General features: G+C 45.4%; 2 protein-coding genes across 2 annotated transcripts; one reads left to right on the top strand and one right to left on the bottom strand.

Moving 5' to 3' along the window:
- Nucleotides 1–1,653: 1,653 nt before the first annotated feature.
- On the top strand, nucleotides 1,654–10,378 carry PDZD3 (PDZ domain containing 3). Its single transcript, XM_015813561.1, has 10 exons — nucleotides 1,654–1,669; nucleotides 2,458–2,485; nucleotides 3,154–3,218; nucleotides 4,209–4,420; nucleotides 4,980–5,166; nucleotides 6,594–6,730; nucleotides 7,142–7,346; nucleotides 8,492–8,688; nucleotides 9,488–9,682; nucleotides 10,349–10,378. Exons 1-10 carry the CDS (start codon nucleotides 1,654–1,656, stop codon nucleotides 10,376–10,378), a joined length of 1,272 nt encoding a protein of 423 aa, XP_015669047.1.
- A 2,368-nt stretch (nucleotides 10,379–12,746) lies between these two features.
- CCDC153 (coiled-coil domain containing 153) lies at nucleotides 12,747–18,205 on the bottom strand. Its single transcript, XM_015813565.1, has 6 exons — nucleotides 17,895–18,205; nucleotides 17,190–17,246; nucleotides 15,701–15,820; nucleotides 14,623–14,715; nucleotides 13,528–13,658; nucleotides 12,747–12,957 (listed from the first exon to the last, which is right to left on the bottom strand). The coding sequence occupies exons 1-6, from the start codon at nucleotides 17,953–17,955 to the stop codon at nucleotides 12,829–12,831; spliced, it is 591 nt and encodes a 196-aa protein (XP_015669051.1). The 5' UTR covers nucleotides 17,956–18,205; the 3' UTR covers nucleotides 12,747–12,828.
- Between the last annotated feature and the right edge of the window lie 2,900 nt (nucleotides 18,206–21,105).

Below are 21,105 nucleotides of genomic sequence, written 5' to 3'. Positions count from 1 at the left end.
ACTGGCTGAATCCCACCACTGGGTGGGATCCTTTCAGCTTTTTCTACCCAACGGGTGATTGGCTGGATTCTTTTGCAGAAATGCAGAGAAAGGATGCAATAATGTGATACAAGATGTGATACGATCTTGTCGTTCATCTCAGCCAGATTTCTAGACTGGGTTTAAGATCCCAACAACGCGGACCAAAGCAGGGATTTAAAAAAGGGTTGACTCGTCGCTGGGGTGGGAATTGTTTGCCTTTGTGCCTTGAGAAAACTCAAAGCTTGTCCTTGTTGTATGACCCGTTTGGGACTGGGACTTCTGTTACTAAGCGAAGCAGGTGCTAAGGGAGTCACAGGCAACATTATGACCTTTTTTTCCCCACATCGCTAAGCAGATTGCAAGGTTGTTAAGTGAGTGCAGCTCTCCCCCCCCTGACTTCGCCTGTTGAGGAAACGCCCTGGGAAGGCAGCAATCGCATGACCCCCGTTGCAAATACTTGCTGGTTGCGAACTGCCCGGATTTTGATCACATGACCTCAGGGATGCTGTGATGGTCAAAAATGCCATCACCATCATAACTTTGAACAGTCGCTAATTGAACGATCGTTAAATCAAGGCCTAGCTGTACATCCAGGGCTTATACGTCCTGTTTCTATAGCCAGAAAAAAATAAACAAATGTGCATTGGATATTAAGTGCGCAATTGGAGACCAGCTACCACAAGGTGAGAATTTGAAGGACTGTTTCATACAGAATGGATTAATATCGTTCGGCTGAGCGGAAGCAGGTTTGGCAAACATTTTTTGAGAAGATTGATCCTTGACGTCTCTGAGCTCTGACGTTTGCACAGAGCCTGCCAGTCGAGGGGCAGTCTATCTTGAAATGCCAACTACCAGGGACAAACAAGGTGGGTTTGTCACGAACGCTTTCACTTTGGTTCCAATTGCTCTCATAAACGCAAGTGCACTCACAACTGCTGGACTCCGGAGGAGTAGCCAAGAGCATATATTTCCCGGTTGTAACAAAGGCATTAAAATAAACTTCCAGCTAATGTTTTGCATTATAATTTCCTGCTTGTTGCATTATTTAAACGCACCGCTGATTCGTAATACCTCCTTGCCGATTGTTAAAAAAAAAAGGAAAACAAACAAAAAAAAAAACCCTAAATAGAAGGACAAACCACATTCCTCTGAAAAGAAACCTGAACGTTTGCCAAAGAGCAAAAGAAGTTGGTCTTAAAATATTTTTTTTCCTGCGTCAAAGACTCAGCTTGAGAATATTATTCATCGGTTTTATTTATCACCCTCATTCATCACTTCTCTGAAAAAATGAAAAACATTCACACACAAACCTGGTGACGTCCAGATGACAGATGCATAATGCAAACAGACCTGAGCAGAGCCTTTTCGGGATGTGCAATTCACACTTTCGCTGCTCACTTGGCGTGCAAACCCCTCGCCTGTCCCATCACCTCTGGATCCCAGAACCCCCAGCTGCCGAGCCCAGCTGAACGTCCCTTGCAGGAATGAAAAAGCTATTTTTTACACTCCGCTTGACTTCGGGGAAGAAGGAAGCAACGTTCAGAAAAAGATTCTTGTGCTGTTTAAATATTAAACGTCTCAGGTTAAACTGCCACCTCGCCCCGGACCTTGGACTTCAGAGTGGGAGCAGACATGAAGCAGAAAAAGGGTAAGTGGTCTGGGGCTGAGCAGCAGAGAGCACCCCTAAACTACAGGGTTGGGTTTCTTACTTAGAGGGTGAGGGGCCTGGAGGAACGGAGGTTTACCAAGTGGTGACCGTGACTAGCCACCATCAACCTCTCCAGAGGTTTTTGGGAATGCCAGTCTTTCGCGTGTTTGTTTTCTGTGTCTGAGCGTGTTTCTGGGTTTGACACCCAAATGAAAATAGCAAATAGCCCTGCTGTTTGAAGGCATTCATAACCATCTCTGTTCTTTGCAACCTGATGTTGAACAAGTCTTAAAAATCACCCCTTCTTCTAAGGGAACTTTAAATCCGAAGCTGTCAAAATTCAGAAGGAGAATCTGCCAATGTTTTGCTCCCAGCAGGACCCCAGAGGTTGCAAGAAGGTAGAAGTTTAATCCCTGGAACGATTCCCCTCCATTGAACCCCCAAGCCAAGCTAAATTGAGCCATAGATTCTCCCCCGCCCTCCTTCCTTGTTATGTTGCTGTTGTCAATCAACATAACCACCATTGCATCAATTAAATCCAGGAATAAATTTCCTGCTCTCAGTCCAACCTTCTCCACCTAGTTTTGCTTTGCTTAACAGGGTGGAAGAAGAGATGATTATCAGGCCAGCGTTAATGATCTTGCTACATCGGTAATCTTTTAACAGTGAAGTACAACAAGTGCATTTCAAAAACACATTGGGTTTTTGCAGCTTGAATCTATCCAGTGGAGAAAAATCTTGTTCAGCTATTTGGCTGTTTGGCTCATGCTTAGGCCTTGCTTTTACAGGGCTCCAGGATACCACGGAGTCAACCATGTAAGTGCCACGCTGGGGGGGGGGGCAGGCACAAGCAAAACCAGCAGACCTACCAACTTTTCTTTCTCCCCCCTCCCTCCCCACCATGTGCAATTCCACACATTCCAACTGTGCATGCAGGCCAGTTTGCACAAACAAGTTGATGGGATGGGTTGATGGTTGGCTAAGCTTAAAGCCATCCATTAAAGATGGCGCCGTGGATGGCAGCCTCGGTGAAATGCTGTCTAGTGGGTCTGATCAATGACCTGTTAGTTGCTGTTTATATGTACACTGTGAGCATATGCAATGGAGACCAATTACTTGTGTGTCCAATCACATTTGGCCAATAAAGAATTCCATTCTGTTCCATTCCATTCTACTGTATATTCTATTCTATTCCATTCCATTGTTCTGACGATAAGCTCCAGAATTAAGGAACACTAACCATCAAAGAAATAAGAAAATATTTCCATTTTGGTGGCTTTTCAGCCAGGGTGTCTGCAAACTGTGATGAGAAAATGTTGAGATGGGGGCCATGGGGATGTGACCAAATCTGCTTGTTTGTGGCTTGGCCCACAGGTAGAGCTTTGATGGCATTGCTGTGGCCCCAATCTCGAGTTTTTGGACCCTGTCCTGTGAACACCTGCTTCTCAACCTTTGAAATGCTCCTTCTTCTTCCTCTCTTGCAGGAAATTTGAATTTAACCCGAAAGAAGGAATTGATAATCCCGCCTTATCTCTGGCAGAGGATTCCGGTAACAAGAGGGCTGGCGGTGGCAGCTTGTGGGTGGGAAAGGAAGGGCTGGTGTTTTCCTGAGGCTGTTTGGCAAGTGGGTTGCCCAAACGTTTCCATCAGACAACGTTCGTCTGCAAGCATCAGCTTCTCCCTTCTCCCTGGGTTCCCTCTCAACCAGCGTTCAACTGAGCTCCCTTCCAAGTTCTTTGCAAACGTCACGGCCAAGTTCTGAGCGTTCTACTAGACAGGACTCAAGACAAGGAATTGTTAGCGTGTGATGGGAGGTGGGTTCAAGGGTTCAGCCTCCTCCTGAATTCAAGAGAGCCCATCTACCAAGGAAGGTTCTCATAAGGGATTGTAATAGAATCGCTGTAGCTCAGGATTGACCAATGGGGTTCTTGGTGCTGAGTTTAGTGGGTTTTTTGCAGACATTTCATGACCTGACTAGGTAACATCATCAGTGCTAGAAGGGAAGGGGGGTTGTGTTATGGAGGAGAGGAGGAGGAGGAGGAGGAGAATTGTGGGGTCCTTGGTGCTCTGTGAGCTTGATGCTTTTCTTGCAGACGTTTCATGACCTGATTAGATGACCTCATCAGTGCTAGAAGGGAGGGGGAGGAGGAGGGGGAGACGACTATGTTATTGATCTTAGTTATTTTCTTGCAGACGCTTCATGATCCAACTCGGGAACATCATCCGTGCTCTCATCATCAACGTTAGCATTGATGAAGTTCCCTAAGTGGGCCGTGAAAGATCTTCAAAAAACCAATCAGGCTGAAAGACCACCAAGGACTCCATAGTGGTGGTTCTGCGTGTGTCTGCTGGCTGGGGTATTCTGGGAGTTGAAGTCCATAGGTCTTAAAGTTGCCAGGATTGGGGATCCCTGATATAAAGAACTCGGAGTCCTTTCACTCAGCCTATCCTTTTCCTCCATTTTCAGTCTTCCCATACAAAGGTCCACCCTCCTCAGCCAAGCCATTTTGAAAAGAGATGCCCCTTTTGTCTCCCTCAGAACCAGAAGGCACTTCCCAGCTACGCTTCTGTTTACTGAGGAAAGCTGGTGCTGAGAGCCTGGGCTTCTCGTTGTGTCAGGAGGCTGGAGGCTTGTGCCCCATCGTGCGGAAGGTGACACCGGGAGGGCTGGCCTACCGTAGAGGCCTCCGGGATGGAGACCGAATCCTTGAGGTCAACGGAGTTAACGTTGAAGGCACGGGGTATCTTCGGGTAAGGTTTTGATGGCTCTCCTGCTTTGATCTGGGTATATTGGGTGCCTCTGCCTACAGGCACAAATGTCCAAAATTAAACAAGTCTCACAAATGAGCAGCTTCACAACCTTGGCAACTTTTAAGGCATGCGGACTGCAATGCTGGCTGGGGAACTCTGGGAGTTGAAGTCCATATCTTTAAGGTTACTTAAGGTTGAGAAACACAGCTGTGGTCAACTTCATCCATCTAGATCAGGGCTCTCCAAACTTGGCCAAGTCTTGTGGGCTTCAACTCCCAGAATTCCCCACTGAGGAATTCTGGGAGTTGAAGCCCACAAGTGTTAAAGTTGCCAAGTTTAGAGAGCCCTGATCTAGATGGTGTCCATACTGGAACACGCTGGCAAGGGAATTTTGGGAGTTGAAATCCACACATCTTAAAAGTTGTCAATGTTGGGAAACCCTTATCTAGATGATGACTACACTGGGATCAAATGTTGGAGCAGATTGTCAGCTTCTGACGTTTGATTTTCCCTTTCCAGATGTCTCTCTCTCTCACTCTCTGTCTTGTCTCGTTTCCAGGTGATCTGGAAGATCAAGAGTAGCTCAAAGCAGGTCTTGCTCACTGTCCTGGAAGGGAACACCTACGAGGTAGCCAAAGCCCTGAACCGGGATCTCAACCAGCTTTTGTCCAATTACGGCAGGCCACGCCTGTGCTGTGTTTCCAAAGGCTCAAGTGGCTTTGGCTTCAGCGTGTCAGCTCCAGAAGGTAGCAGCAGGAGTCGTTTCTGCTTATCTCCGTTTGTGCTCACGGTTTTGCACTGTTAACTTGAAAGATTCTGCCTTGGGAGAAGTCAGCTCTCTTGTTCTGAGTTGGGTTATTTATGCATCTGGTTTCTGCTGCTAGATTCACATTTGACATGCATATCATGCAAGGGGCAGGACCAGCAAGAGGAATGGAAAGAGAATGGAGGCGTTGCAGCCAAAGAATAAGCAATGGATCATACGAGGCAGGATGAGACATCTCCAAAGAGACGTGCTGAGACAAGGCCTGGCCTGGCCTTCCTCTCCCTTGGGATGACCGGTTCTGCCCCCAAGCTCAACTGATATGGGATCCAAACTGGTGCTGATGGAAGGGTCAGCTGATGCCCAGCCAGCTTTTTTTCCATGAAAGGGGAGAGGTTTATGTCCTTTACTTTGGGCCTAAAAAGGACAATCTTGCAGATAAATAATTAGTCACAGCTTCCCTCTGCCAGAATCTCCAACGCTGTAGTTGGTCAACATTCCTGGTAGTTCTCCATTAGAGATGCCTCAGGATTAAAAAAATCCACAAAAAGTCCTCTAAAATCTTTAAATGCTCTTAAAAACAGGAAGGACTTTTAATCTAATCTTAATGCTATAATTGGGTTTTTTTATGTTAAGCACAGCAGGCCTAGTTTGCTTATATTAGCTGTCTTGAATGTCTGTCTGTCTGTCTGTCAGTCAATCTATCTGTCTGTCTGTCTCTGTCTATCATCTCTGTCTCTCTCTCAACTTTCTATCTATCTAATTTAGGTACTGCCCATATCATCTCAGAGTGACACTTGGTCGTTTACAGCAAAAAGCATAAAACCATATATCTGGTTATATTATATGTGTGTGTGTGTGTGTGTGTGTATGTATGTACAGTATATATATATGGTTACATTATATTGAACAATATAGTATATTGCATTACAGTATGTATACCGTATTGTATTATATATTACAGCATATAATATATGGTTATATATTATCATCTCTCTCTCTCTATAAACAACGTAATATATGTTTATGATATATTGAACAGCATGGTGGGGAATCAGCAATAAAGACCAGTCTTTGTAGCATACAAAACATGATTTATTTGTCTCACTATGTTGAGTACATCCATCCAATTGTAGTTTGCTCAAGAAAGCAAGCTTGGGTAAACCAAGAGTTCACACAAAGTACAGCATTATTGCAGTCACAGCATGGACACTCAGAGGCCTTTGTTTAATTTCTGTTACTTGTTCTTCTACTCCGCTAAAAAAATGAGTACCGGAGAAAGAGGAAGGTGGCTGAGGGCAGGTCTGCTGGTAGAGGGAAGAAGCTACCAAGGAAAGCTGGTTGTTTTCAAGAGCGCAAATTCTCTTCCTTCACAAGGCTTTCTCTTGATGTTGTGGTCCTTCTGGGCAGGTGTGACCGGCATATTCCAGCTCTCCGTGCTGCAGAATGGGCCAGCTCAGAAAGTAGGGGTGCCGCATGGTTCCTGGCTGGTGGAACTCAACGGCGTCAGTGTGAAGAACTGGACGACTGCACAACTCAACCAAAAGGTTAAGTGCCAGTCTCTTACGTTCCATTCCACCCTACCTCTAGGATGGAGGTTAGAACTTTCCACCTTCTTTTGGTGGAGATTACACTGTACGTATTGTGGGCCACATGGCCTCCATATCTGGTCATGGAAGATCTTCCCACTTCATAAGACTTCCCCGTTTGGTTTTCTCTGCACCAGAGGAAGGGGTGAGTAATTCTTTCCTGGGTCTTGACTGGATAAAGTCAATGATTCTGGACTAAAGAGAGCTCTTTCCTTCCCAAAACTTTACCCTGGCCATCCTCTGGGTGTTTTTACGCAGCCCCTTCTCCTTTCGTGGCCAAATAATTTCCCAACCCTGTCTAGAACTAGTCTTCAAGAGGACGTTTGATCATTGTTCTCTTTTCTCTCTCTCGCTCTGATTTGGATTCAGATCAAACAGAGCAGCAGCCCCATGGGGCTCCTGGTGATGGACAGCCGGTCAGAAGCGGCGTACCGACAATGTGGAGTTAAGGTTACAGCTGGCCTGGCTGATGCCTCCTGGGTTCCGTTCCAAGTGAGGAAGCTTCAGATGAAGCGAGGAGAAGACGGATATGGCTTCTTGATGAAAGAAGAAAAATCTAGCTCGGGGAAGATTGGTGAGGCACCTCCATTGCAGGCTCCATTAAAGCTAGTCCTTGACTTACCACCGTATATTTAGTGTCCAGTCAAAATTACAACTTTGAAAAACGGGACTTAGGACCGGTCCTTGTATTTGTGACATCACCGCATCCCCGTGTCACATGATCGAAATCTGTTGCCTTGTCAATCAGCATGTGTTTATGACCGTTGCAGCATCCCGGGGTCATGTGATCACCATTTGCCACCTTCTCAGCCAGCTTCCAACCAGCAAAATCAATGGGGAAAGCTTGATTCACTTAACGGCTAACAACTGCAGTAATTTGCTTAACAACCAGAGCAAAGAAGGTCTTAAAATTGGATGAGGTTCTCTTAACAACCTTGCTTCTAACCTCTAGTTCTAATTGTGGTTGTAAGTCAGGGACTACCTGTATAGCTTCTCCTAAAAATATAAATCAAGTGACTCTGGGGCATGATAGAGAAGATGCTCAACCATTCTTCTTTCTGCTTCTTCCAGTCTGAAGCTTTGTCTTCCAGCTTCCCAGGAAGTGAAAGTCAAGCCAACTTCCGCTCACAGTTGGTGGAAGGATTACAGGCTACAAGATTACAGCTATCTTGGGTTACTCCTGACAACCCAGCCATACAGGCTAGGAGTTGGGAGCTGTATTCATCAGATCCACCAGATTAGGAAAGCCAGATTTAGAATAGATCAATGGCGGAGGAAGCTGGATCCCATTCCTTAGCAGATCTCCAGTTTTCCTTCCAAGTAGGTTGGGCTGTGTTGTGAGAAAAACCATGCCCGTCAGATGGGGATGGAGAAAAACATTTCAACTAGCTTCTAGGCCAGTGTTTCTCAACTGTGGCAACTTGAAGATGGGTGGACTTCAACTCCCAGAATTCCCCAGCCAGCATGGGAAATTGGCTGGCATGGCTGGCTGGGGAATTCTGGGAGTTGAAGTCCACCCATCTTCAAGTTCCCAAGGTTGACAAACACTGGTCTAGGTAGAAGTACTCATGGCCCAATCATAAACTGATGTGGAAAAGAGGATCAGAAGTTTATATCTTGGAGAAAATTTGGAATCTGGTGCCTGGAAGTTCTTAGCTATTATCTGCTGGAATGATTTCACGCATGGCCTGTCCTGTCTTTCCTCTCTTTGACTTGCAGCCCAATTTTTGAGAGACCTGGACGCTGGGCTCCCAGCTGAAAAGGCAGGGATGAGAGAAGGCGACTGTCTGCTGGCGGTGAACAGTGAGGTTGTCGAAGACCTTGACCACCAGGAGGTGGTGTCGAAGATCCGTTCTGACAACCAGCGGGTGACTCTCCTGGTCATCGACTCAGAAGGAAGCAAGTTCTACAATACGGTACCCAAGTCAAGATTATTTCTCTTCCCAGAAACATGGAGATAATAATACGCAGAAATCACTTGGGGAGTCTTTATGCAGATATAATCTATGTACCATATTCTTCTATCTAGGGAGTCCTCGACTTGTATCACAGTTGGGACCACAATTTCTTTGGCTAACCAAGCTGGTTGTTAAGTGAGCGGTGCCTGACTTTATGACCTTTTCTGCCAGGGTTCTTAAGCGAATTATTGCAGTTGTTAAATGAATCAGGCAATCCTTAACTTTTGCTTGTCAGAAGCCTCTAAGGAAGATCACCGATGGCAATTTATGACCCCAGCTGGTAAATACATACTGGTTACCAAGTAATCCAAATTTTCAATTTCAATTCAGAATAGAGCTGGAGATCTTCTAGTCCAACCCCCTCCTCAAGCAGGAGACCCTATACCATATTTTGTTCATGTGACGGGGTGGGGGAATGCTGCACAGATTGTAGTAAGTCATTTTTTCCCATTTTGAATGGACACAAAGAGTTGTAAATTGAATTTCTCCATCAAGTTATACACTCAGACTGGGAAAGCAAAGAAATCCCACCGCTCCCCATTAAACTACAATTCAGTAGGATTCTCCAGGCAAACATGTCACCTGGTGTAAAAATGATGCATGTGGACAGTGTGTTTATGAACGTGTGGGGTACTTAAGAAGGGCTAGACTTGACTCCACCCCATGAGACAATAAGAATTTTTAAAAGCTGGTTTTAGGAATTGACTGATTGATTTGTTGACAATGCACCAATTCTTGACTTGGGTCTACATTCCAGGTTGGAGTATCTCCTTTAGTCTTCTATGATGATGAAGTCTTCCCATCAAGCTTTCTGATCACCTGTGGTTCTACTTCTCCAGGCATCCTTCAGGAACAAAGCTGGCCCACGTTGATACCATGTCACAGTCAAATTTCTAGCAATATAGGCCCACCTGGGCAACCTGATCCTACCCCATGGACCTTCACCAGAGAGGTAAGAAGTCCTAGCAAGTCTTAACACAGTGTTTCTCAACCTTGACAATTTTAAGGCATGTGGACTTCAACTCCCAGAATTCCACAGCCAGCATTGCTGGCTGTGGAATTCTGGGAGTTGAGGTCCACATGCCTTAAAATTGTCAAGGTTGAGAAACACTGACGGAACATAATAACAGAATTGGAAGAGACCTTGGAGGTCTTCTAACCCCTTGCTCAAGCAGGAAACCTTATACCATGTCAGACAAATGCTTGTCCAATCTCTTCTTAAAAGCCTCCAGCGATGGAGCACCCTCAACTTCTGGAGGCAAGGAGTGCCACTGATTAATTGTTCTCACTGTCAGGAAATTTCTTGTCCTTCCTTTAGGTGCTTGGAAAATAGATTGACCTCTTTTTTGTGGCACCCCTTAGATATTGGAACACTGCTATCATGTCACACACACATACACACGGTCTTTCTTTCCGTTAAACTAGACATACCCAATTCCTGCAACCATTCTTCATATGTTTCAATTTTCTATGAAGTCGGTGACCTGACTTTCTCCAGCCTAAGCTCACCTCTTACATTTTGAGGATAGACCACCAAAGTGGGATTTGTTTGGTGTTACATTTCTTTTTCTGGGATCGTCTGTGGAAACATGACCTAGCTTCTCCTTGTTCCACACAGGACCATGATGGGTTCCGCCAGGCCTTCTAAAGATGGTTCCTTGGCCTCTATGGAAAAAATGAGCACCTTTGCCTACCCTTCCAGCATCGCAAATTGATCTCAGCTCCCCAAGACAACTTTTCCAGGCCTTCTTCTGCCTTACGTGTCAATCTGTCTTGGCACTCAAAATGACTCCTGCAGAACTTGGCAAGCGGGACGAAGATTCAGATCAGACCATGGTCAGAGAGATGGAATACGTGAGTCAGGGCCATGGTGGGGGAGTTCTTTTGGGCAAGATTTTTTTGAAAAACGAAGGTGCGGGAAATAATTGCAGTTCGAGAATAGCCCTCGTTCATTGCTTTTTGTGGCAGAGAAGCTAACGTGGACGTCCTATCTGGATGTGACGGCATCTCTGCATGATTTCTACCAGTGTAATGTGAATGAAGATCATTGACCACTTCCTTCTGACTCTATCTCCCTCCATCAAAATATTCCCTCTGCTGTAGGGGTCTCCAATCTTGGCGACTTTTAAGACTTGTGGACTGCAACTCCCAGAATTCCCCAGCCAGCCATGCTGGCTGGGGAATTCTGGAAGTTGAAGTCCACAAGTCTTAAAGTTGCTAGGGCTGGAGGTCCCTGCTCTACTGGAACCAATAAAATCAAATATTGGACTTCCTTTCTTCTTTTTCTGACAATCAACCCATCAATTTTACGTAAAACAGACTGTGAATGTTGGCAGAGGATAAGGGAAGGGGCTTCCAATCCCAGAGCTCCTCTCCAAGATTTTTTTCCGCGTGGAGATGCACAGCACCTCCTGTTCTTGGGGTACACCCTGAAGAGCACAGGATTACAACCTCAGCCCTGTTAAACGGGAAGGAATGTGTTCTGAAACAGAAAACTGAAGGAGGCAACAGACTGCCCGATCTGGAATTTCCTTCCTTCCTTCATTTGAGCTGCCTAAGAAAGGAGTTCGTTAATGATGGAAAGTACTTTTTACACCCCTAAAGACTGGATTGTCTGGATTCACCCGCCACACTAAACCATAGTTTGTTCTAAGAGTGGTTTGTTGCAAGGCAGAGAGAGCAACTTCACACATGACACTAAACCAGCTCAAATAAAACACACCGTGTTTTCATGTGGTGGGTTAGCTGCTGAGCAACGTTGATTAATAACTCCGTATTTTATTGTGTGGGGTTCTTGGTGCACTCTGAACCTTGGCTGTTTTCTTGCAGACTTTTCATGACCCAACTAGGGAACATCATCAGTGCTAGAAGGGAGAGGGGTCTGCTTTCTGTTTATACACAGGTGGCTTGCCCTGTTGGTATTGGTGGGACTGGTCTTGGTGGTTCCTTGATTAGGCTGCTGTTTCCTGTTAGCTTGTTTATCTGAGTTGGTAGCTCCTTATAATAATAATAATAAAGTTGGAAGGGATCTTGGAGGTCATCTAGTCCAACCCCCTTCTCAGGCAGGAAACCCTATACCATTTCAGACAAATGGCTGTCCAGTCTCTTCTTAAAAACCTCCAGTGTTGGAGCATTCTCCGCTTCTGGAGGCAGGTTGTTCCACTGGTTAATTGTTCTAACTGTCAGGAAGTTTCTCCTTAGTTCTAGGTTGCTTCTCTCCTTGATTAGTTTCCATCCGTTGCTCTTGTCCTGCCTTCAGGGGCTTTGGAGAATAGCTTGACTCCCTCTTCTTTATGGCAACCCCTGATATTGGAACACTGCTATCATGTCCGCCCTCGTCCTTCTCTTCGTTAAACTAATTTAATTAATTTCCTTAATTGGGGTGTTGTTTGTGGCTTGGTTGTTGGTCTATGTTAACCTTGATGTTAATCTCTTTTTATCTGGGTATTGGTTGCTGGTGAGGAGGAGTTTAGATCTTTTTGTTTCCTTTTTGGTTTTTTGATTGGTATGTAGAAGTGTTTATCTCCATGTGTCTGCTGATGGCTGATTGGCAAGAAAACATCACCAAGCTCAGAGAGCACCAAGGACCCCACAGTTCAACCTTGAGCTACAAATATTCCCTTCTAACCGTACTGTCAAGCTTGAAGAATGAATATGATGTTGCCATCATTATTGCTTCTCAGCTTGCCAGGGGGGAGGAGAGGGGAAAGTGGAATGCAGGCTCCAGACGACATGAAGTCAGCCCTTGTGAACCAAGGACGTTTCAGCAGGTGTTTGCAAACCCACAGAAGACACTTTCTCATAACAATATTTTGACACTCGATTGGACCATGTGAGCTGCACTAAAAGGGGGAGGAAGAATTCTATACTTTAATTATAGTGGTTTGCGTGGGAAATAACCAGAGCTGCTTTTGCTTTCATCTGTGCCGAAATGATGTACTCAATAAAGTTTTGCATTAACAGATTGGATGGTCGCAATGGTGCTTGCTCAGTTGAATTTGTCAGTCAGAACTTTGACAAGTATATTTTAATGTCTGTGGCAATATGAGACCCCAGGGAGGATAAGGAGAGAGACCTTAGCTCTGCTTGAACGCTGCTTCAGATCTCCAGCGGGTTCAGTCCAAACTCTTTTAGCATATTCTTATATTCTGTATGGATGAGGGCAGCCTCAGTCTCCCAGCCCAGTTTGGCGGTTTGTAGCTTGGAAAGCACCTGATCCAAACTATCCTATTGAAAGGAAGTAAGAACAGGGAAGGCATCAGGTCAAGGGATTAGAGCACTGAAACAGGATGTGGTCTCTGACGGAATGTCCAAAGGGCAGAAGGAAGAGAGAGAGACAGAGACGTGCTGGGTTGTTTGCATTCATGTTACCTGAGAACTTCCCCTCTGAAAATGTCTTGGGAGGTTTGGGGAGCTGGATGGGTCATTTGTGGGCCAAACAGACATGCCGAGTGATGGAAGGAAAGATCTCAGTGGTACTGAATGCTTTTTCAGGCATAAGGATTTAAAGGGGGAAAAAAAATGCAAACCAACAAATCAATTTCTCTGCTTCAATAGGATGATGAGACGAAGAACGTTGCCCAATAATTTTGACTATCGTCATGTTGAAGAGGAACCTATAACCCACAGAAGCACATACTCTGTCAAGCATAGTTTAACATGAGCAATCGTGGGAATATTCACCTCTCTCTCTCTCTCTTTCCTGAAACTTTGGTAATGAGCAATGCTGAACATGTTGTCTCCTCCCCTATGTTCTTGTCTGGGCCAGAATCCATGTCCTTCCCATCCCCGACTCACGTGCAGGATTCTTTCACATTCCTTCTCCATCTCCTCGGCCTTCTGCTGCATCTCGGCCACAGCTTTGTCCTTCTCCTCCGAGATCTTTGCTCGGTCCTCTTCACTCCGCTGCAGTTTTCTTTGGCAGGCAGCTGCCGAGGACAAATGAGTTGGGTGGGTGGGAATAGAGAACAAGGTGAGGGAGAGTGGAAGAGAGCTGAGCCAATGGCTGGCTGGGGAATTCTGGGAGCTGAAGTCCACACGTCTTAAAAGTTGCTTAAGGTTGAGAGACATTGCTCTAGTCAACTCCATACATCTAGATGGTGTCCACACTGGGATCAAATGTTGGAGCAGGCTCTCAGGATATGACTGACTGGGGAATTCTGGGAGCTGAAGTCCACACAACTTAAAGTAGCGAAGGCTGAGAAATACTGCCCCAGGGCCTTCAGTACTCGGAGATGAGACGCCAAAGTTATCCCAAGATTGGGCACCTTCAAAATTTTTGCAGTTAACAACAGCAATAAATCATTTTCCTAGTGTTGCTAAGAAGATTTGACAGGTGCAAATCAAATATGTACATTTTTTAAAAAAAATGGCATGGTTTATTTTTCAAATGGGGCAAAACCTGGACTTTATTCCTATAGATGATATCCTAATCTGATGCACTCACCTCAAATTATTATTAATATTTTTTGTTTTTTTTAAATAGGTTCAGAATACCTTCTTTAATACTAGCTGGGAAGGACACACATTATTATCTCTGCTGCCTTCTCCCTGAACAGAAGTGCATTGGGAGGCCTCTTTTGTTATCTTGTTCTGAGCAGCAGAAAAAAAAACCCACAGAAGCTCTGCCTGAAGAAATTCTGAATTCTGCAGCAGGGAAACATTTTGCAACTGCAGTTTTGTTTGGCTAGAGTCAATATTCTAAGAGTTTACATAGAACAATCCCAGGGGAGAAACTCCAGATTCCTATTCCAACTGCTAATAATGTTAAAAAGATGCAAGAAAGTGGGTACAGCTATTTCCTTTATTCCTTCCTAGTCCTTAAACAGCAGCCTTGAACGGCCACAGCCCTTCTGTGTCACCTTCTGTAAGGCCAAACGTTTGTGTAAATACCAAGTTGTTCTTGCAGGTTCTGCTTTTCAGCTTCCAAACGCTGTATCTGGGTGTCAGTCTGGCGCTGAAACTGCTGATATTGACGAATCATCTCTGAAACGGAGGGAAGAAATGGAAGTGGCATCAGGGGGAGGATTAAACCCTTAGTCATCCCTAGACTCCTAGAGGCTATTTTGGTAGCATCCAAGTGTGATGCTTGAGTGTACAGTAACCTAAAGGGATAGGTCCCTTCCGATCACAAGGCAGAGAGGTTGGGTTGAAGGCAAAATGGGGTCTCAAGAAGAGCCAAGCATCCTACAGAAGGAAATTTTGATTGAGGTTTATCTTCTCTAGCTCTTTTGGATAGGGAGAAGAAGCTTGGAGTCTTCTCAAGATAAATTGATTCTCTACATCACAAATCCATCAGCAAAAATCTACCCTCTAACTAGTAGGAAAGAGTGGCTTGCAAATACATCCCCCCCTTTGAAATGTATCAAGCTGAAGGTTTTCCTAGAACATGAGATTCATGGGCAGGATCATGGTTGATGTCTATTCACAGAAACCAAGGTATAGCAGGGTATAAATCTAATCCCTTAACCAGTGTTTTTCAACCACAGCAACTTTAAGATGGGTGGACTTCAACTCCCAGAATTGCTGGCTGGGGGATTCTGGGAGTTCCAAAAATCCAAACATCTTAAAGTTGCCACAGTTGAGACTAACTAAAAGTTAAAGAGGGCACAAATGGAAAAGATGCACATCAATAGCTAGACTGTGGAGAAAGGGTTATGGCTTCTCCGTAATAATGAATAAATCCCAAGTCTGTGCAACCTTAAAGAATATTACTGACACTGAAGAACTTCTTAGAACAGTCATTCTCAGAAAAATCTTCACATATTTCTTGATGTTGCTTTTAGGAGATGTGCTTTCTTAGGAGAGCTTCCCTAAACATTTTGATCAAGTGGATCCCCCAGAGGAATTAAAGAGCTAAGCTGTCAAGGCATCTTCCATCCAACTGCCAGTTCCATTTCTGGGAAAGGAAAGAATTGGTTTCTGCAAGCAATGATCAAGGCAGCAGTCTCGCCCACCTCCCCCAAATAACCTTCATAAATATCCTTTTTGTCTTTCTGGGCTTCCTCCAGGTTTCTCTCCAGTTCTGTCAGCCTCTGCCTGAATCCTTCCCTGTCGATCATGGCTTGTTTGGCCATGTCTCTCTGGAGAACTGCAAGGCAAAAGGACAAAGAAGCCATTTCACTATTCGGTCCTGTCTCGGGTCAGAAACTCAGGAACTAGAAAGGGGGAAATTATTAATTTAATATTTTTTTTAAAAAATAACAGCTTTAATGAACTATAGATTTGTACACTTCTAGCCCAGCACCAGGCCACATTAATGGAAGAGATATTTCTGAGCAGCAAATCGTTCTGTGTGCATCTCAGTCCCACTGGATTGTGCCACATTCACAGTAAATATCTTTGTATTCAGGGAGGACCCCCCCCCCCCAGTTTTCCATGTGGTCTCTAGTTCTAGCCAGACCAGTGCACAGTTTGTTTAAATATCTCCAGACTGTCCATTCTTCTTCCGAACCTCCAGGCAGCTCCTCAGAGAATTCTGTCCAATTATGAAGATGTTTTAATTGTTCCGTTTTGAGGTGGAGTAACCATCTCTTCGGTCGCAATCTAAAAAGCTCCTTCTTGATTTCAATTTTTTTGTAGGGGACACCTGGCCAAGTCTTTTCTTAAAATCCTCTGCCTCTGGTTTCTTAATAAAAACGATGAATCCTCTATTGGCACGATGCATTAAAATTAAGGGGTATATACTGGCGGATTCTTGCAAATGCTTTGTTATTGTGCCTTTTTTTCCCCATGTTCAATTCTTAGAGACTGCCTGGCCAGGTCCCTGCTGTTTTCTTGGCAAGGTCTTTCAGAAGTGGTTTGCCATTGCCTCCTTCCTAGGGCTGAGAGAAAGCGACTGGCTCAAGGTCATCCAGCTGGCTTTGTGCCCAAGGCAGGACTACTGTAGAACTCACAATCTCCCCGTTTCTAGCCGGATGCCTTCGCCACTACAGATCATCCCTGAGTTATGACTGGTAGTTTAGTGACTGTTCAAAGTTATCAGGGACTTCTGCTTATTTCTACTTATGACCTGGATTTGAAGTTCTGACAGTCACCCACATCTGAGGTCACACAATCACATTTTGGGCGTTTGGTAACCAGCTTGCATTTTACAGCCATTCGCTGTGTCTCATAGTCATGTGATTGCAGTTTCCGTATTTTTTTTTGCTTTTTCCTTCTGATTTCTGGCAACAAACCTCTATTGGGACAATGGATTCATTAACAACGGAGTCACTTAATGATCATCTTACTTGCTGGGTTGAACAACTGGCATGACCACAATTCCAGGCTCAATTATGGTGGGAAGTCAAGGAGCACCTGTATACCTAAGTGGCTTTCAAATGGCGGGGGAAGGGGGATCTTAGAGTATTACAGAAAGCAATGCAGTTCCACACATCCTACTCCCCTCCCAAAGCTACACAACCTGGATTGCTCACTCCGTTTTCCACATCTTTGCACAACTATCAAGCTCTCCTCACCCAAGTGCTGCTTAAGTGCGTCGGCCTCCAGCGATGCCTTTTTGTGTCTCTCCTCACCTGGAAGGAAAGGAGGGAAGAAAGAACAAATCCTGAAGAAATATGAAGGATGAAATTCCTCATACTTGGTATTTAGTTAAAAGTCAACCTTACAAGCCTTACACAGCACATCCAAGAAGGCATTTCGTAGAATCACAGCATCAGTCAAACATATAGTAACAGGAGCCTGAAGTACCAGGGAACTTCTAACAAACTAAGAGGGATGGGAGGCAGGAAAAACTGTTAATATTATTCCATTTCCTTTGAGTTACGCATTATTATTTCAGTGCTCAACATTATGGGACGAATAAGACATTGGACACAGAAAAATATTTTAACAAGTCACATTAATAACTTCTGTAATGTTATCTTTTCTTCCTTCAAAGTGAAAATGACAAATTTAAGTAGAACACTAATGCAGCCCATTTTTTTTATCAGTGACACATGATGAAAAAATAATTTTAAGCTAAGCTAGGTGTTTTTGTATACAGTTTGTGTTGGATTTTCAAATTTTAACAGTCTTGCTCCCAAGTATACAAAATAAGTAATTGTTTCGTGTTGGTTTTGATTTAATTTCCTCCTACTCTCTGCAAAAGTTTGGTTTGTATTCTTGTATAATACTTTCCATGGAAGGAATATAAAGGAAAAACTGCCTGCACCGAACTTTACCTAGAGCTGATGACTTTTGCTTCCTTCTTTCTTTCACTTTTCCTTTCTTCGGAAGAGGCATCCTCGGGAAGACTAAGCCTGTGCAACAGTCCCAATTTTTGGCAGAAATTCACGCTCTGCACTCCTTGGTAGTTCAACCGGTGTAGCAATTCAGATGTGTGTCTCACACCTGGTAGAAAAAATGAGGGTGTCTTTTCAGGTGGCAACAGGTTTTTTCCACCATAAAATTGCAAACGTTTGCTGTAGCGACAGCAGAAGCATCCAATGTGCAAAAGGCCTGAAAAAGCGACTGGATTTTAGCACGTCCCTCCCTGAAATCTGAGTTGTGTTTTTTCTGTGTTGCATGGCAACAGCCCTCCTTGGCTGCCATGGTGACTAAGGAAAGCTTAGCAAAAAAAAGAGTTCAGTGCACAGTAGCATTGAACTGATCAGCAAAGAAAAGATTTTGAGATTCGGGCCAAATGTTTCTTTTCCCCTTTTTTGCAGGGAGGGGAGGAAAAAAAGCAACGAATTAAATTAAGACAGCAGAACCAGATTCCGTCTTCTTGGCTGAAGCCCTTAGCCTATTTTTTAAAATTCACTTCCTTACCCTCTGCTTGTTCCAATTTTCTGCCCAGAGTGTTAAAGATCTGCACACAGTTTGGGCCATTGTGTTGGTCCTACCGAAGGTCCTCTCCACAGCAGAGTCCTGCAGATCTGGAAGACTTGAAGAGCACCAGGAAATCCTTAAGTTATAAACTGAGAGGAGAATTATTTTTTTTTAACCAAGAAAAGCCACATGGATGCATCTTTGAAATGCCCTGGTTGAACTCAGAGATTTCACTTATGACGTATTCAGTTACCTCTGACAGTATAACAGAATAACAGAGTTGGAAGGGACCCTGAAGGTCTTCTAGTCCAGCCCTCTGCTCAAGCAGGAGACTTGATACCATTTCAGACAAGTGGCTGTCTAGTCCCTTCTTAAAAGCCTCCAGTGATGGAGTATACACAACCTCTGGAGGGAAGCTGTTCTACTAGTTAATAGTCCTCACTGTTAGGAAGTTTCTCCTTAATTCTAGGTTGCTTCTCTCCTTGATTAGTTTCCGTCCTTTGCTTCTTGTCCTGCCTTCAGGCGCTTTGGAGAATAGGTTGACCCCCTCTTTTTTGTGGCAGTCCCTTAGATATTGGAAGACTGCTAAACTGTCACCCCTAGTCCTTCTCTTTATATCTAGACATATCCAATTCCTGCAACCGTTTTTCACGTATTTTAGCCTCTAGTCCCCTAATCGTCTTTGTTGCTCTTCTCTGCATTCTTTCCAGTCTCAACATCTTTTCTGCATCATGGTGACCAAAACTGGATGCAGTATTCCAAGTATGGTCTTACCAAGGCCTCATACTGCGGTAGGTACTAAACACTTCATGTGATCTTGATTCTATCCCTCTCTTACTGCAGCCTAGGATTGCATTGGCTATTTTGGTGGCTGCAGCATTCTGGGAGTTGAAGTCCACCCTTTCTTAAAGTTGCTGAGGTTGAGAAACTCTGCTCCATTGACCACCTAATGGGGTTCTCGAACGCTTTGAATGGCTGAATAGACACCACAGGGCTGCATTGCCCAAAAGGAGTCCCTCAAAGGGGTCCCAGTTTGGGGAAGCCGCTGCATAAGGTGCTTTTTCACCAGTGTTACAATCCTCTTCATCAACGAAAGACTTGGAAGTTCGCAAACATTCATCTCACTTCCTTGTTCTGATACAGAATCTCGAGAAGGACTTCAGGAGAAAAACGAAGTCTTGAGCCTTCGAGTGGTGGGATCAGTTCTCTCTTTTGCCCAGATCTTTCTCCATTTTCTTTACCCAGGACAGCCTCTAAACCTGACCGGCTCTTGGATCACTTCCTCTTTGTTGTCCGAAGGAAGGCCAATGAAGATATTTTGTCACCCAAAACCTCTCCCAGCACCTGCATTTCTCTTTTTTGCTGCTCTACTTCTGTTTTCTCAGCCACTTGCATGCTTTCCATGCGCTTTTCTGTTCCCTTGTCAGAAGGCACCGTGACGCTCCAGATTTTCATACATTTGCAAAGAATTTGAGTTTAAGGCAGCTCTCCCCAATCTGGAGCCCAAAAGCCACACTGGCTGGGGATGATGGGAGTCAGTCTGGAGAAACAAGGGGTAGGAGGCTGATCTTAAGAAAGGAAAACCAAGTCTCACTGCATCTGTTCTGTCCTTGGCTGTGCCTTCCAGTTACCAGCTAGCTGGTTCAGAATTAAAACACAAGAAGGAATTTGATTTCTGCCATTATAAATTTTTCATAAGAGTCGCAGGGAAGAAGCTCTGCATTAGGTCAGTAAGTTGCAGAACTGCACTTTTCTATACTGGTTGCTCAACCCTGATACAGAAGCCGGGCTGCCCAACCTCATCATGGCACTGCGAGCGTCATTTCGCAGTACTACGCATGCCCCCGTGTCCGCTCTCAAAGAGCATGCGCGATCGGCTATATGGCGCACCAAAGACATTTAAAGAAACACGGTGAGGCGTGGCTATGCTAATCCGACGCCGGGTGGGCGTGGACAGAGCGAGGCCTGATGCGCTTGTCCTGCCTGGAATGGGAGGGTTGACTTCTCGGGTATCCTTCGAAAAGGAAAGAGAAGGCCAGCATAACCAGACTCAAGCCATTTAAACCCAGCTTCCTCCCGCTCGCGAGCCAGCGCCGATCTTACGTGAAGAGAAAGAGAAAGGTGGGGCGCCCCGCCCCCTACCTTGCACGGACCAATCAGCGAATGGCTTTTCTGAGGGGAGGGCCGTTCTCGTAACCTTCGACCAATCAGAACCGGCTTTCCCGCCGGAGGGGGCGTTGTGGGCGGCCAATGGCAACGCACCGCCCCTCGAGGAGGCTAGCGCAGCGCCCGCTTTCTTCCTCTCTCGGCTCTCCTCCTTTCGCCGCCCTATTTTCCTCCCCCGCTCCTCTCCCTCCGCCCAGCCAATCAGGAGGCTCCGCCCGGAGAGGCTCGCGCTGGGGCGCATGCGCCACAGCCCTTCCTGCCCTTACTCCCCCTCCCCACTTCCCTTTTCTTCGTCAGTCGGGCGCGTCCCCGGCGCTCGTGGAGCCGCTTCCCGTCTCAGTCCGGCCGCTGCCCGAGCCGGGGCGCCGCGGCAAGGGACCCCCCCTCAGCCGCCCGCGCTCCCTCAGCCCGCTCGCGGGGCCCGGCGGGGGCGCCGCCGCCGCCTCCTGCCCCCCT

This window comes from Protobothrops mucrosquamatus, unplaced genomic scaffold (genome assembly GCF_001527695.2).
Source record: "Protobothrops mucrosquamatus isolate PMUCROS unplaced genomic scaffold, P.Mucros_1.0 scaffold169, whole genome shotgun sequence".
NCBI lineage: Eukaryota > Metazoa > Chordata > Lepidosauria > Squamata > Viperidae > Protobothrops > Protobothrops mucrosquamatus.
Note: the sequence above shows the minus strand (reverse complement) of the source record. Positions and strands in the feature narration are given on the sequence as shown.

Bases quoted from the DNA above. Each gene is read 5' to 3' on its own strand.
- PDZD3 (XM_015813561.1), top strand. The intron at 7,347-8,491 runs GTGAGGCACCTC...TTTGACTTGCAG, and splicing joins ATCTAGCTCGGGGAAGATTG to CCCAATTTTTGAGAGACCTG. The intron at 9,683-10,348 runs GTAAGAAGTCCT...TGTTCCACACAG, and splicing joins CATGGACCTTCACCAGAGAG to GACCATGATGGGTTCCGCCA.
- CCDC153 (XM_015813565.1), bottom strand. From the start codon at position 17,955: ATGCCTCTTCCGAAGAAAGGAAAAGTGAAAGAAAGAAGGAAGCAAAAG. The intron at 15,821-17,189 runs GTGAGGAGAGCT...TTTGCCTTGCAG, and splicing joins CGCACTTAAGCAGCACTTGG to TTCTCCAGAGAGACATGGCC. The intron at 13,659-14,622 runs GTATTTACACAA...TGTCCTCGGCAG, and splicing joins GAACCTGCAAGAACAACTTG to CTGCCTGCCAAAGAAAACTG.